The sequence below is a fragment of the Denticeps clupeoides genome, chromosome 8 (genome assembly GCF_900700375.1).
Source record: "Denticeps clupeoides chromosome 8, fDenClu1.1, whole genome shotgun sequence".
Classification (NCBI taxonomy): Eukaryota; Metazoa; Chordata; class Actinopteri; order Clupeiformes; family Denticipitidae; genus Denticeps; species Denticeps clupeoides.
In genome coordinates, this window is record NC_041714.1 from 20856165 (window position 1) to 20873003 (window position 16839).

The 16839-nt window shown below is 45.6% G+C and overlaps 1 protein-coding gene across 23 annotated transcripts in view; it reads right to left on the reverse strand.

Annotated features, from left to right (window-relative positions):
- Positions 1–3008: 3008 nt before the first annotated feature.
- The window catches only part of LOC114795565 (regulating synaptic membrane exocytosis protein 1-like), a 54620-nt gene continuing 40789 nt past the window's right edge, over positions 3009–16839 (reverse strand). For 6 of the 23 annotated variants that reach the window (XM_028989003.1, XM_028989002.1, XM_028989005.1 and 3 more), the window contains 16 exons: positions 15321–15398; positions 14393–14509; positions 14082–14171; positions 13576–13653; positions 12496–12561; positions 11358–11468; positions 10939–11051; positions 9691–9803; positions 9345–9505; positions 9040–9153; positions 7664–7884; positions 6280–6427; positions 4965–5077; positions 4777–4878; positions 4499–4638; positions 3009–4371 (listed from right to left, as the gene is read on the reverse strand). In XM_028989003.1, coding sequence (XP_028844836.1) covers positions 4153–4371; positions 4499–4638; positions 4777–4878; positions 4965–5077; positions 6280–6427; positions 7664–7884; positions 9040–9153; positions 9345–9505; positions 9691–9803; positions 10939–11051; positions 11358–11468; positions 12496–12561; positions 13576–13653; positions 14082–14171; positions 14393–14509; positions 15321–15398 — 1984 coding nt within the window. In that variant the 3' untranslated portion in view covers positions 3009–4152. Of the gene's footprint in view, positions 4372–4498; positions 4639–4776; positions 4879–4964; positions 5078–6279; positions 6428–7663; positions 7885–9039; positions 9154–9344; positions 9506–9690; positions 9804–10938; positions 11052–11357; positions 11469–12495; positions 12562–12806; positions 13498–13575; positions 13654–14081; positions 14172–14392; positions 14510–15320; positions 15399–16839 lie in introns of those variants that run through there. The other 17 variants (XM_028989017.1, XM_028989015.1, XM_028989019.1 and 14 more) reach the window with 15 other exon arrangements.

Genomic DNA, 16839 nt, shown 5'->3' on the forward strand with positions numbered 1-16839 from the left:
AACCGCTCAGCGCCGAAATCATTTCGGTATTTGTGCGGTTTGGCGGTGGTTGAAACCCGTTTAAGCAATTTTCAGAAAATGTCCATTTTAATGTTAGAATGTCGTCTTTTATTTAGATATTTCCTTCGACCTTTGGCTGAACACACGGGTATTTTCGTGGATGGAACCCACGTCTACGTATAAATGTGTAGATGACAATGGTTATGAGTAACGTCTTTGAACCGTTATGAAAAATACAGTAGCGTTCGTCTTCATATCTTGCTTACACAGTAATATGAACATAAGGAGAGATGGCTGGTGATAAATCGAGAGATGCTGATGCAGGTTTATCATTGAGGGTCTCCAGGAAGCGTCCACCATCAAATGCTCAGGAGATTACATCGCCGTTGGAAGCAAGGCTGAAGAATATGAATTTGTTATATGTTTAGTAAGGCGTTGCAGGCCAGGTACAGTACAGGCCAAAAGCTTGGACACACCTTCTCATTCAACGTGTTTTCTTTATTTTCGTGACCATTTACGTTGGTAGATTCTCACTGAAGGCATCAAAACTATGAATGAACACATGTGGAGTTCTGTACTTAACAAAAAGTGGAGACCTGACCTCCACAGTCACCGGACCTGAACCCAGTCCAGATGGTTTGGGGTGAGCTGGACCAACAAGTGCTAAACACCTCTGGGAACTCCTTCAAGACTGTTGGAGAAGCATTTCAGGTGACCACCTCTTGAAGCTCATCGAGAGAATGCCAAGAGTGTTCAAAGCAGTAATCAGAGCAAAGAAACTAGAATATAAAACATGTTTTCACTTATTTCACCATTTTTTGTTAAGTACGTAACTCCACATGTTCATTCATAGTTTTGGTGCCTTCAGTGAGAATCTACCAACGTAAATGGTCACGGAAATAAAGATGTCATGATCCGGACCGGAGTTTTACGTTTGTCATGTGTAATGTTCCCTAATCGTTTTCAACTGTGCCTAATGTATAAAGCTGCCCTGTTCGTTTCTGTTCGCCATGGGGTCTTTGATATGTTCCATGTTCACCAATGTCTCGGATGTCTCCCCTGTCCTGTTCTTCACCCATTAACCCCGGTTTCGTGACATCGTGCGATTGCGTCCTTCTTCCTTGTCCAGTTTCGTCATCGTCTCCGTTTACCTGCCTCGTCATGCCATCATGGTTGTGACAAAAGAAAACACATTGAATGAGAAGGTGTGTCCAAACTTTTGGCCTGTACTGTATATGTATACATATTTGCATGAATAAATATAAATCTAACAGATCTGGCTCAGCTGGTAACTTGTAAGACACAGAAATAAAGTAACGTGGCAGAATTGTTGATTCCCTTTGCATCATTATACACCTTTCACTCAGTGTGACCAAACAAAGAATATTTAAAAAAAGTTCATAGCATTGTAATAAAGGCCCATGATGGGGTAGTAGTTATTCCTTGCTCTCCCCATGTTGGCATGGGTTTCCTCGGCGTTCTCCGTTTTCCTCCCGCCGTCCAAAGGCACGTACACGTACGGCAAGTCTGGATTGTCTGTATATGTGAGTGCGTTAGTGAACGTGTGTGTGTGTGTGTGTGTGTGTGTGTGGGCCCTGCCCTTGTGGAGTTTTCTCCATATTTATGATTCCCCGCCCTGCACACAGCCTCTTCGGATTCTAACAGTCACTGCAGGCGCTGCCACACCGACCGGAGATGAAGGGTCTACAGCTACTATACTGCCAATAAATGTTATTTTTTGACTGAACGTGTCCCAGGTTTGCACCTCATGTAGTCTGATTGTTGATGTGGTATGTAACGTTGTTTAAATGTTACATGTAGGCTCCGAACTTGAAGGGAACTTGAAGGGAAAAGGAGTTTATTACATTCTACATGCCCCTTATGAAGCAAAACCTCCAATCAAAATGGTTTTTGCAGGCTACGATATAACTGTAATAAATGAGATGATGACGATGATGATATTGTGGCCAAGAAAGTCTGAAAGCAGCAGGCAGAAGGCGATGTGTCTTCCACACAATCTTTTTATTTGTAAATCATAAAAATGAACTCTCAAATATAAAACATACACATCTTTTTAGCCACATGTGTTGTACAAAGGAGAAATGTTGCAGTGAACACTTTCTATATTGTTTCAGTGGAACACATGGATTGTAAACAATCAGTATTGTCGACTAATACTGACAAAGTAATGAAGTCAGTCTCAATGGACACCAAAAAGGAAATGGTTGTTAGAAAAAAAACGCCGCGGGTCGGGACTCTCTTTTTTTATTTACTCTCTTTCTGAAACTGTCATATACGCGATCGGTTAAAGAAAACGGGATATATGAAAATATCAAATAAAAAGCAGTCCAATTTAGATTTTTGGCCTTTATTTTTTACATAAAGAATAAAAAAAAAAAAAAGAACAAGAAAAGCAACAAAGAAAAAGTGAAGGTGTCCCTTGGTGGCCTTGGCTCCGTTCAACGGACCTTGGGGACCTCGCGCGCGCTGACCGGGGGGGCTTTCGTAGGTACCAGGAAGCGAAAGTTACACTTCACGCCTGTGTGTCTCAGCGACACACTCTTCTTTTCAATATATTTCGACATATATCTCTCTCTCTGCCATCATTTCCATATAACCATAACTACAATTTATACACGCGTCCTTGCTCGCTTCTAGTCCCTCTGTAAAAAACATTAACGTTTGTCGGTGTTAAGAAGGGGGAGGGGCTTGTGTTTGCTTAGTACTACTGTACAGTAGAGCACTTGTTAAATCAAAAGGGATTTTAAAAAAATTGAGGAAGAAGGAATGAAACAGAAAGAATAAAAAAAACACCCCATAGGGCCTGAGCCTCCACACGAGGCCAGCGAGGGTGGGGCGCTGGACCTGGCCAAATGTCCACTTATGGAATGGATGGCTTCGGTTTATTGGTAATCAATTTATATTAAGTACAAGCAAACTGTACAAGTACATGCAACACACAAGCTGGCCTACAGTATGTGGAACTAACACACGTTGTTTTTCGTCTCTTTTTGTGAGTTTTTTTTTTTTTTTTTTTTACTTTTCTTTTTTTTGGACTTTTTATTGGCTGTTTTATTGTCTTGTTTTAGAAATTGTGCATGCACCTTGGGACAGTTCCAACATCATGCTGCTCCCCTCCGAGGGCGAGGAGAGGGTGGCCGTTTTTTCTCATTTGTCTCCAAGACACGGCTCTCAGATTGCTGCCGCGTGTAGAGAAATGTGTGAGGGGAGTGTGTAGGAGTCATTAAAAAACAAGGATAATCGTTTGACCTCCTCGGTTTTTCAAAATGGGTTGTAATGATAAGCTGTTGTGCAACATAAACTGCTCTCGGATATTAAAAATGAAATTATAAAAATGAAATTAGACGTAGATTCAGCATTCAGAGGTCACTTCCTGAAACCAAATAAACCATGACTGGCTAAAGACGAGGCAAACAGAGGTGTCCATGGTGACTCATTCCGTGATGTCATAGCAACCGTTCGGAATGCTGAAGCTCAGCTTGATGATCAACATCTTTGATGATGGGTGTGCATAGAAAAAAAAAAAAAAAAAAAACGAGAAACGAAACGAAATGTCCGAATTGCTCAGGAGGCGTCTGGAGCTTCCGGGATCTGTTGCATGTTCCGTACCTTTTTTTTGTCAGAGAACATGCTGTCACATTCCACAAGTGGGTGCCCATGTACAGCAAGAAGGCAGAGCAGTGGGAGGAAGCTGCTGTAAACAAACGTGTTAAGGTCAGCGTTCTCCGGGGGTCAGGGTCTATGAGCAGGCTCACCCTTTCCCTTTGACCCTTGAAACTATGACGCATGGCACTCCCTGGCCTGTGCCATGACTATGCTGAGTGGGACAGGGCAGTGGCTAACCGTAAGACCTAACCCCTGAACACGCCTTCAGTGCCCCACCCACCTCTTATGATCACTGACGCCGGGCAGCATCCCTTCTCCACGTGTGCGAAGGCATCACATTCCATGTGAAAGAAGCCAATAGTACAAAAAAGACGTGAAAGGAAGAGGAAGGGGTGGTGATTGTCAGACTCCAGCAAAGCTTTGATCGTGATCCTGTGGGTCGCTCTGTCCTTCCGGCTCGGATTTTTGCCACTGGCTCCTTGGTCCTGTTCGTGGTCCTCGTGGTCTCCTCTCCTACATTTGGTACTAGGATCGCATGCCCGGCGGTCCCGAAGAGCTATCAAGTGATGACTGGGAAGCACGACGAGTGAGGGGTGCTAACGTCGGGTCCACCAATGACGAAGGGGGAAAGAGTTTGTACCAGCCAATCACTGTGCTAGAGAGGTCCAGCTCCTCCAGTAGGATCTGTGCAACTCCCATGAAGCATTTGTGGTCCATTCGGCCGTAGTCACCCCAGACAATCACCTGAACAGAATGCATGTCTGAGTTCGAATTCGAACATTTACTCATTTCATCAGTAAATGAATCAGGATTGTGATTGGAAAACAAGGTGAAGCATTTTATTATACGTGCAACTACAGCAAGAACTGACCTGGAGAACTTTACCCTGCGGACTCTCGTCAAAAAGCAGCGATTGCTGGTATAATGGGTCGAGGGTTTTCCGTGCAATCTTGGTTTTCTTTTTGGCTTTGCACACCCCATTATCGAGTAAGTAGACCTTGACGTAGGGAGCTGTTTGGGGACAGACAGAGTTTATTTTAAACCCTTTTAATCACATTTCACAACTCGAGAAACTGGAAAACCCATGACCTGAACCCACGAAGGCCTCGAGGTAGACATGCTGAAAGACATATGCATGGGACAGAGTACCTGGGAGATTTTTGGATCCTGGTTTGGGTGTAAGGCCACGGGCCCTGATCACCTCAACCTCTAATTGACCTTTCTTATCCATCAGGCCAATCTGAACATCTCCTGAAGGACAGGAAGGCGAAAGAATTATGTGAGCATGATCATTAGCTGCATAGTTTAATAAAATGTCTGTGTAATACAAAGCTCACCCATGGCAGGCGTGGCCAGGGTTTGCCTCCCGACAAGCTGGCCAGGTCCAAGGCCATCCAGGAAGTCACTGAACTGGCTGTCGGCACCAAGCCTCATTCCTGAGAAGATCAGGCTGGAAAAGGAGAACAAGAACGTCTGATGGATGCCGTGTTCAACAATTGGGCACCAAAGTAAACAAGATGCAACTGACATACTAAAACAAACACGAGGCGAGATGTAAATGCTGGTCATGTGACGTTATTACAACAAAATATATCATTTAATATTTAAAAACGTGACTAAATATGGTTTACAAGATAAAAACGAGACAAAACGTGAAATGAGATGAGACATTATTTCCAATCATTTAATCGTGTTATTATACCGCGGTTTTTGTTTCCTGTATCTCCCATTCAGTCGCACGAATGACGTCACTACGCAACCGTGGCATTAATTAGACTTCAGGATTCTTCTGATACTTTAGCAGATGGTTGGGAGAAAATGACGAAGCGATCTTTGGGTGCACTTTCGTTACAATGAAGTGGAAAAGAAAACAGAATGTCGAGTATTCTTCAGTCTATAAGGTAGCAATAATATAATAATCAGATAACCTTGTTTTTATTATGAAATGACTTTTTTTTTTTTTTAAAAGACTAAATCTAGACTATAATATTCATGGATAATTATGACTAAAATAAGACTAAAACGCTCCAATGAAACTTGACTAGACTAAAATGAGTCTTGATGTGACTAAGACTAATATTGACCAAAATGACAGCTTGACGCAAAGACTAGACTAAAAGTAAAATTAAGACAGGCCACAAAAAAAAACTCGAGTTGCCACATTACCCACCCAGTGTCCCGCCGAATTTAATTTAACATGAACTATACCACAGAAAATTTTACAAAGACTACTCGTGAAAAAATGAATGTGGGCGAGGCAGGCATAACAATTAAGGCCACAAAAGCCGATGACGCCCTGCCCTTCCTCATATTCCAGGCAGCTGTACCAGCAAGGCCTAGGTATCTGAAACATGTCCTCTTCTCCTCTGTAACACAATCAACATTCCCTTTGAAGCCAGCAACCTTTCCATGATCTCACCGCTTCAGGAATGTCAGCGGAATGTGCCAGCCGTTGTCACGTATGAGAAGATGGGCGCATTCGCATTTATTCACCGCTCGGAACCCCCGAAAGATCTGAACCTCCAGTGCCCGTTCCATGAAGGAGCTGTCTACGGTTCTGACTGCTCTTTTTTTTTTTTGCTTCCCCTGGTAGGCGCTGGCGTGTTCGGTTCTGTGTCAATACAGCCACAAGGAGGCCGCCTTTTCACTCACTTCCCCTCGGAGCTGTAGCTGTTCATGCTGCCATCTGTGGACTCGCGACTGGCCTGCCGCGCCATGGCGTTGCGCGGGAACTCCACCGCCATGCCCGTCTCCTGACTGCGCTGGATCTGGCTCCCCTTCGTCTTCTTATTGACGGCCTCTGGAGCGGTGAAAAGAACAAATATAAATGTATTGATATCGTAGTAAGGACAGAAAACAAAAAGCCATTCAAATGAGCAAACATTTTAGCTACACTGATGTTAAGGGGTAGGGTAAGGATTAAAAAAACCTTGTTTTAAATAGTATTTACACATTTATAAACCACATTTATAGTTATTTCCCTGCTCGCCTAAATTTTTCGAATAATTTTTTACATTTAAAAATGGTTGTGAATGGTAGGTTGGTGAATACAGGCCATTGTTGGGCCCATGAATAAGCTCCTTGACACCTCCCAATGCTTCAGTGCATGGTGTGAGACGGTCCATCATGCTCTTTGACCCCAGCCTCCTCTGGCATTCGCAAAAAAAGCAAATCGGTGTTCGGCATTAATGCAAATAAAACGACTTATTCTAACAATCAAAGCAGGCTACTCTACCCATCAGTCTCCAGGTGTCCTTCACCTCATCGTACAGCGGCGTAGTATCAAGCCACAAAGACACAGCACCGCAGGGCCATGATATCCTGCCTGTTTTCCTGGCTGGAAATGACTACAATGGACCTTCGGCTGCAGGCCAGCAGAGACGGTTAAAAAGGCCCAGCTCTCAATCTGATTTATCACCCGAAGGGCCTTTTAAGATATTATCTAGGGGTTTGGCAGCGAGTAAAGCCAAAAACTTTTTAAAAATCCATTTATTAAAATATAAATAGGCTCATCTTAAAATATGGGATTTTAAAAGATATCAGATCCAGCTTCAAAGCACTCATCTACATTACATATGATTAGTGTCCAGAGATGATCTCTGCATGACAGGCTCCAACTTTGCCAAGGCCAACAAGAACCTGCTGTCTCTGCTTACCATCTACAGTATCAGCTTGGAGAGAGGGAGGCTTTTTACATTCGCTTAAAACAAAAGGGCTCATTTACTCCCTGGAAAATAAATACAAAATGTTCCAAATCTCTAACGTACCACCCTTGAAAATATTCTAATTAGGCTCGCCTTTCATACAGCCATTTTTAAATGATAGATGATTGTATAACAGATATTGATATGAAGCCAATGACAGATGTCTCATCCATGACACTGCAGTCAGGTGGCCTATATTTTGGTTCCCTTGATAGCATCTTGAGCCCCAAACAGAAAGTTTTAATTGCTTTATATATCCAGCTTTACCTACTGCCGGGGTTTATCGTCACTGAAAAGGGCGGCTGATTGCGTGACAAGTTAAGGTGACCTGCCTGTCTGGCCGAGCTGCGAGGTGCTCCGGCTGCGTCGGGACGGAAGGCCCACGATGGCGACCACCCGAGCGCTCAGACTGGAGCGACGCTTCTTCCCGCCGCCTCCCAGCGATCCCAGAGCCGTGTCCGACTGGCTGCCATCTGTGCGCTCCAGAGTGTAGATCTCGCCGCTCACACTTGTGCTCTTCAGCATGCTACGGCTTGAGGGACGTATCTGACGACTGAGGGACAATCTTGTCAAGGAGGAGCGCTCTTTTTTTGTCATGTCCTCAAGTAGTGTTGTTTTAGTCAACGAAATTTTTGACAAAATATCTTCGTCAACAAACATTTATGACAACACGTAAATGGTGGTCATGTGACAATAACTACAACAAAACGTCATATAAACAACATATCATGTAATATTATTGACGAATAAAAACAAGACTAAATGTGGTTTACGAAATAAAATTTTGATGAAAACAAGACAATGCATTATGTCCTCTCATTTAATTGCGTTATTATTATTTTATGCAGTATTTCTATTTCCTGTGTTTCCCATCCGGGTGGGAATTGATGTCACTTCCACAATTCCCGTTCGTGCATAATTTAAATTTCAGAATGCTTGTGGTCGGTCAAAGACATGGTGGCAGATTATCAGATGGCTGGGAGAAAAAGACAAAGTGACCTTTAAATGGACATTTTTTTTTTACAATTAAGTGAAAAAGAAAACGGAATGTGTGGTCGAAAAAAATGGGGAGAAATGCGGACACTGGAATGGATGTAGAGTATTCTTGAGTCTATAAGGTAACAGCAATGTAATAATAAGGTAAGCTTGTTTTTAAGATAACCTTTAATTGTTTCATGGCTTTTCAAGTTTTTCTCTATTCTAGTAGGTACTTGTACTATATTGGCTTGGTTAAATAAATTGCATTACTAAAAAAAGAGACTAAAATATATTTTTCAACCTGACTAAAATTGTGATTAAAATGAGACTAGAATGCTGAAACTTGGCTTGACTAAAACGAGCCTAGACACGATTAAGACCAATAAAAACTAAAATGGCAGCTTGACACAAAGAGTAGACTAAATCTAAATCTAAAAGGTGAACTATTTTCAAATTTTCAGGATTTACATAAATCAATCGAACAAGAAGAATCTATATCTTGCACAAGCGAACAAAGCCCACGCTTTGTGGAGTTGCTCATCTAAAAAATACGTCCCTTGTCTAAAGAGGAATAGCCGAGGTTTGGAATGGGGATTGTCTTGTTGAATTCATATAGATGTTATCAGGTACAGGGGAAAGGTCAGTGCCAGGTCTGCCATGATTTTTTTTTTTTTTGGGGGGGGGGGGGGGTCACTACAACAGGGTCAACTAAATGACCCCTGACCTTTACCTCAGGTGTACATCATCAGAGTGCCTTCTCGGCTGCTCTTCCTCGGTTCCGTTCAACCCCCACGTTATCCTCCTCTCCTTCCTCTCACTCTCACAGCCTTCTAGTGACTTAGATCTGCATGTTTCCGGCACGTGAAGTGCATGCAATGTTCACAAAGTATTGACAAAAATGGAGACATGCAAAAAGAAGCAATGGATAGTGAAAAAGAAAAAAAGATTAACAAACAAACTGAAAACTAAAACTGATGACGCAATAAAGAGTGTAGAAGAGAAATAAAGAAAGGAGGATGGGGGCGGGACTCGCACCTGATTCTGCCCCTTGGCCGTTCTGACTGGATGGACATATAGCTGGTGCTGCTGATCCGAGAGGCACTGCTGGCTCGAGAGATGGCTGACACGTCACTGACGTCACTGTCTGAGGACTTGTGAGACACGTTTTCAGAGCTCCGCCGCTGCTCCTTGTACAGCTGCAGGGTCAATCACAGCAGAGCGAGGCTTGAAACAACATGGCGGCCCCGGAAGCCCGGTTCCAGCAGAGTGACGGATGGAACAAAAATGAAGCGTGGCCACCGCCGGCCCACGGAACAGAGCATAAATCACTAAATTGTTTTAGAGACACTCGGCAGTGAAAGTGCAGGGGGTGAGAGGTCACCTCGCGTTTGTTCTTGGACGACCGCTCTTGCTCCTGGCTGTTACCGGAGGGGGCCGGAGTTCTGCAGGGATGAACCTTCATCGGCAACCAAGCTCTGTCGTCTCCAGCAAGGGCTGCAAACAGAGAACAAGCGGCAGATGACAAAGTGAGAAGTGAGAAAGTGAAGTGATTGTCACATACGATACACAGCAGCACAGCACACGGTGCACACAGTGAAATTTGTCCTCTGCATTTAAACTGTCACCCTCGGTGAGCAGTTGGGCAGCCATGACAGGCGCCCGGGGAGCAGTGTGTGGGGACGGTGCTTTGCTCGGTGACACCTCGGGATCTGAACCGGCAACCTTCTGATTACGGGGCCGCTTCCTTAACCGCTAGGCCACCTGTGAGTTGAGGCACGGACGCCTGAACCAGGCCTTTCTCTGGCGTTCGAGGCGTTCGGACCGAACTTCAAAGCGTCCACACGGGGGATCAGAGGACTGTATGTTGGGATGGTGTCAAATAAACACACCGACGTGGCATCAATTTCTGCTGAAATCCAGATGAACACTAAACAGCATCGAGTGGACGGCAGTGAAATGGCAGCTAGACGGCGCGGCAGAAATGCCCGGTTCGGCGCTGTACTCAGATCAGGCCGCAACAGTCACTACTGGCACTACGTTTTAACCAGAACTACATTTACATTTACATTTACGGCATTTATCAGACGCCGTTATCCAGAGCGACTTACAACCAGTAGTTACAGGGACAGTCCCCCCCTGGAGACACTCAGGGTTAAGTGTCTTGCTCAGGGACACAATGGTAGTAAGTGGGATTTGAACCTGGGTCTTCTGGTTCATAGCCGAGTGTGTTACCCGCTAGGCTAATACCACCACGACTCACATGCAACGTCGTTATGACGTTAATAATCGATTATGTTCAATGCAGAATCGTCCACGTCGCGATGCGGCGACTACGAGATTAAACGCCCCTACTTTAGTTGCCAAGTGGGTAACACACCTGCCCATTGAGCAGACAACCACAAAGTCCCAGGTTCAAACCCCACTTACTACCATTGTGTCCCTGAGCAAGACACTTGACCCCGATTCCCTGTCACTACCGGCTGTAAGGGCATCTGATAATGAATGCCGCGAATGCACACCGTCGCTGTACGTTTTGCGTGTTTTACTGCGTACTTGACTTTTCACTTGTGCCCCCGACTCACACACAATGTGTTAGGAACCAGAGGGAGAAGCCCAGGCTGAGGCTCACCTTGTTCTATGCTGCTGCTTTTGGCAGGAACGTGTGGCAGCTGCCTGCCCCTGCGTGCTGCCGCGGGGGTCCCCGCAGACGACGGGTACGAAGGCCCGGGGTGTGGATGCGTTCTGCAGGCGGCGAGAGACAAATGAACCGCGTTAACAGATCGACTTACCTTTATTAATTACACACATATTGTATAGTCATGACGAGTCAACACAGAGGAACATTTGGGAAAAGCTTATAGTCATACACACACCAGCAGAGGGAACAAGACAGTCACCGCGGAGCACGGTTGCTGCGAGGGGTGCGGTTAGGTATCAGTCGGAGAGGAGCGTATTGAAAGAGCAGACACGGCCTACTGGGAGCGGGCGGGTAATCGCCACCGCAGCGACGGCTTGGAAAGGGGAGCGGGTTGAGCGTGGGGTCGGCACCTGTCCAGATGGGGCGAGCCTGGGACGGGCCCCCCAGGGACCGCCTTGCCCAGCGGGGGCAGGGCCACCAGTTTCCGTCTAGAGCCTCTCAAGATAGAGGTCGGCTGTATTCTGGAGGCCATAAATGACAGCGGCGTGCGGGAAAAGACAGCAACAACAAGCGTTGTAAGTCGCTCTGGATACGGGCGTCTGATAAATGCTGTAAATGCTGACAGGCTGGTAATAGCCTGTGAACCAGAAGACCCAGGTTCAAACCCCACTTACTACCATCGGGTCCCTGAGCAAGACACTTAACCCTGAGTGTCTCCAGGGGGGGACTGTCCCTGTAACTACTGATTGTAAGTCGCTCTGGATACGGGCGCCTTGTAAATGCTGTAAATGAGTAAAAGAATTAACGGGTTCCGATTCGTCTGGTTTACCAAACAAGTTCCTAGTAATGACACATTTACGGCCTCAAGCTTCCGGTGGGCTTTCGGTAAACTCCACCGTCAAGTACCACACATGTCCATGTGGTCCCACGAGGCCAGTAATGTGCGATGGGTGCTAATGAGCAGGCAGCTATTTTTGGACCGTTTTCTCGGCCGCAAGCTGGGGCCTGAACTTACTGCGTTTACAGCTCTCCTGCGCCGACTGCTTAAATCCGACCGCCGTCCTCGTCCCAGTATGCATGCATGGGAGGGAAGGCGGTTTCTCCACTGACTTGCACGAATTCCACAACCTTACTTCTCTGTGCTTTTTCAACCCGATGAGAGAGTTTATCCAGATAATTTCAATAATTTGATTTTCTCACGTAAATACACTAAATATGTTTCGTGACTAGTATTGACTTTTTTAAATTAAAAGAATCTTGACAGAATGATCAAACATTAAAAGTTCCAGTAGTAATGCAGTAAACAGATGAGAAGATGTCATGGAGAAATATGGACGGAGGACACTTTAGAGGACACTTTAGAATGCAGAGCCATTTTTGTTTTTTATATCAAATGATAAATGGTCACTAGTATTTTCTGAATACTTTCATTACCAACCAGTAATTGACGAGCGGTGGTCAGTAAACTCTCAGTCGCGCTCTCACTGAAGCTCTCATTTCTAAAGTGTGTCCAGTAGGTCATTGGGGCGACATGGAGGATCTCCTTACCTGTCACTGTCAGAGAATTTCTTGCCAGGTTTCTGACAGCCAGGCTTGTCCAGAGATCTTGGCTGCCTATGTCGTGGAACGTGAGCGACATAAGAAACAAATTTTAAAGAACAAAAAAACAAAAAGGGCGGCAGAGTGATGAGAACGATGCGGCAAAAACTCTATTGTTCTGGTGCTTCCAGAAATTGCGTGGCCGCACACCAGAACATCGTTTTTTTTTCCAAACGTGTGCATTTGAAAATAAAAATAAAAATCCTACATGTTGCAGATGCACAATGAGCTGAAGGAACAGCCCGCTTTACTGTATATACCTCCGGACCCCCGGCTTTGCGCTCAGATGGTTTACTGTCTCCTGAGCGGGAAAAATAGGCTCCGCCATCCAGCTGCTCAATTCAACCGGGCCAGTGACACGGGAGTGAATGGGGAGAGGAGACAGGACAAAGACACACAGATGTGGATGGTTACGCCACACAGAAGGATTCACTATGGGGTGAAGTCAAGTTTTCACGGCGGTCGCTACAGTTCTATCGTTGCATTTAAGCTGGAATTGGGAGGCGCGGCACGGGCAAGAAGGCGGCGAACCAGACGACAGACAACAGACTCGGCTCTTGCGTAACAGGAGTGCGTGTACGGCTCAGGGTGAGTGTTAGTAGCGCGCCTCCTCGTTCGGAGTCAGTGGCAGGGCATTGCACACCGAAACGAGTCCTCGGGATGAAGGATGTAAAAAAACCCCAAAAAGGTGCACCCGACAGCAGGCCTGCAAGAACGGGGAAATAAGAAGGCGGACGCGCACACCACATCGGAAAAGGGGAAATGTGAAGAGCACACAGCAGGAGCTACACGGAGCGTCTACGGAATACAGAATGGTCTGGGGAAGAACGTTATTTTGCGACAGCAGGGAGGGTCTAGGAAGCGTCTCTGCAGTTTAGGTCGAAGCGAACAACAAAGCACACAGAGAGTTAGATAGATCTAGAAGGCAGGGACAGCTACATCAGCTACACGTCACAGTGTCACCAAGGGCTTGGGATGGGGTTGGGATGGGGCAACAGAGGCGGAGACCTTGGGGAGGGGAAGTGATACCTGTCATCCTCAGGGGAGGCGTGTTGGATTAATATCCGGGGGCTGGAGGGTCTGGTGCGGGGCAGAGACTGAGTTGTCCTGGGCGTGGCGTGGGGTGGGCGCACCAGCAGTGCCCCCGTAGGGAAGACCAGAGAGAGACAGGGAAGGGAGGATGGTGAGTGGGAGTGGATGAGCTCTGATGGGGTGGGGGGGGGGTCAAAGAAAAATCTCTCGGATTTCCCAACCGTAAAAAACTACCACAACTGTCCAATGCAGACAACTTCAATGCACCCATTTTTAAAGACGTATGAGTCACTGTGGACACACGTTGCATTACACTAAATGTGCTAAAACAGCTAAACACACAAACATTTCATGAAAATAAAAATGCATGCATTTGGTTCATGATTCTTTACTGTGGCGATGCTGGTCAGTGCATCATGGGAAAATCTGGTGCTAGACCTGGTGCATTTAGTGACTCACTTTCAGCACATGAACTACCAACAGGAACCAAGCAGCGCGGGTACCTTTCTCTCTCAGGGAAGAGGGACTTAGTGTCTGGCCTCAGACAGTTGGTACTAGCACTCCTAACCCTGTCAAGAGACGGCTGCAGACCACTAGCGCCACAACATCCCGTCCAATGGAGGCAGAGAACAGTGGGAAAAGGAAGGAAAGAAACCAAAAGAGTACAAAAACAACATAAATCATCATGTTAGATGACAAATCAAAAGTTGGACAGGTATATCTCAACATGGTGATTAAGAGGATGAGACAGGTTGACTGGAATGCTTTTTTTTGGGGACAGGCTGCACCACTGCAAGAGAATGGACTCTCTTACCCAAACGAGATCTGGTCAGTGAACCTGAGCACGCGGTTTGTGGCGGTGCTACGAGTGGCCGTGATGCCATTCAGTCTCAGACGGGACTTGCTTTTTGCACATGCAGGGAGTGTAGAACTACACACATATACACACACACACACACACACACACAAACCACACATGCAAAAAGAACCATGCAAACGGTAACATTTTACAGCTCAAACATTTAATATAACTGAACCAATTAAAGTGTGATGCTCTTGATCTAGGCTACTGGCACCAACGTAAAGAAATAGGGCACTATTTTCAAAATGGCGCCAAGCACAGGGCCTGTTCGCGAGTGCAAGATGTTTATGTAAATCCTTGATAGATTTCTGAATATTTAATATGTAAATCCTTTTGTAACCCTTTTGTTTTGTTGGTGTGAATACAATCTTTAATTACATTTTTTCTCCTAATTTTAGTCTAGTTCAAAATGGGAGGAGCCAGATGACTGGCAACTCTCACACACATTACTTCCTTATTCTGGATTATTTAAACCAACACCGCAGTGATTCCTTCTTCTTTTATCCATTTATTTTTTGCAAATCCTGACTAGTGGACTAGCGACACGCTTACCGTGGAGCGCCAGTTAGAAAATTCCTAGTAATAATAGTGACAGGTTTGGGATGGAGTGGGTACTGTGTGCAAGGTCACTCTATTTAAAGACATGGCAGACATGTTTGCAATAGAGTCGTTCACTTCTAATAATTTATCAGTGTGTAAGAAAGGTGCAGCCAAATGATCTGAAACTCTAACGGCACTGTTATACCATACCTAGGATTTGGTTGCATAACAGCTCAGGATACCAGTCAGGGTCAGACTATGGTCGGTGAGTGTTCGATATGGATAAAAAATGTACAGGTGGGCACTGGGGTCATTTCTCACAGTGCCACTGCGCTCTTACCTGTAAAACTCTTTATGAATGCCATTGACTAACAGAGGCATCTTAGGTGGGAGGGTGCTACTGTGCCTAGACCGAGTCCTGGTCACGGGTGTGCGGTGTGCATGCATGCAGGGGAGAGAACATAAAAGTTGCCAAGCGAACAGATACACATACAAACCACTAAGCAAGCAAAGCAAAACGTGTACTCGGCAAGTGGCCTTAAATGGATTCACAGCCATTAAAAAATCCAGCCACAGAGACCCATTACTGCCCGAAATGAATTACATTGCATATATGGCAAGCATAAAAGCTATAGCCAAAGCAACAGTGTCATAATAATTTCACATTTTCTGCATGTAAGTATGCTTTTTTTGCTGCATTAGTGAGCTATTAGAAATATTAATACCATCTGCCTTTCTAACCATGTCCCCTCTCATTTTCAGGAAGTTATGTAAGTGAATCTAACCGGTAAAACCCCATTCACGGTTATTTCCTTAAAATAACTTAACATTATTTGCAGCATTCTCTCATAAATCACTAGCCACAAAAAGTGTTTTGGCGATGTTGCCTATGCTGCCTGGTTAAGCACATGAAGGTGTGAAAATGTTTTAATTATGTACACTAATCTGGCAAATTGGATTTATTTACCATAAGCATTTCAAAGCAGCATCAGCGAATACCTTGAAGACATTTAACACATTATTATTGTGTTTTTTTTCCCCCTGCTTTATAGTTTTTTCCTTCCCGCAATAAGTGCATTTCCTTCGCACTGTTGGCTGGTTCACTGACAGAATCCTCCATGGTCCCGCCCCCAAACTGTCAAAATCACCCACGTGTCAAAGTGTCTGTGCAAAGAACATTTGGGGAGGAAAATTCCCTGCTGGGAAAGTCTGCACGGTGCCGGTGCCTGATTTTAGACCAGCACGACCAGCATAAAAGTGGATTTATCTGGTACAATCCATATGTAAAACTGGTCAAGCTCGCTGCTCTATCGGCTTAATGAATCGGGTCGTGCCGTTCCTTTTACCACGATAAAACACACACACGCGAAGATTTAACCTCGAAAGGGGAAACGAGGAATGTGACACCGTTGTGGAGCCACACGAAGCCAGTTTGCCTGACCATGTTAGGTGCAGCGATTCCAGGCCAGCGTTGCGTGAAGTGCTGCGGCCTGCGGCTCCCGGCCGCGCTCATATTTATGAGAATGGGTTCAATGAAGTCAATCTGGCACAATAACACTTGAGCGCGCCACGATTGTTATTTGGACACCGACTAAACCGTGTCCTTTTACAGGAGGCCGGCAGGGCGCCACCAGCCAGTGGAAAGTTCCACTGGCCAGGAGTCATGTCTGATGGGCGCTGATGGACGACGGCGCGGCCTCCGGGACTTTGTAAGCACTCGGAGGAAGGGGCCCAGGGAATATGGAAAGAACACGATGCCGGCCCATGCATCACCCGCACAAATTCGACCTGACGAGAGCGGCCCGAGAATCGGGAGAGCTAAACAGAGCAGAGGCCGTGTAAACATCTTGGGGCGGCGA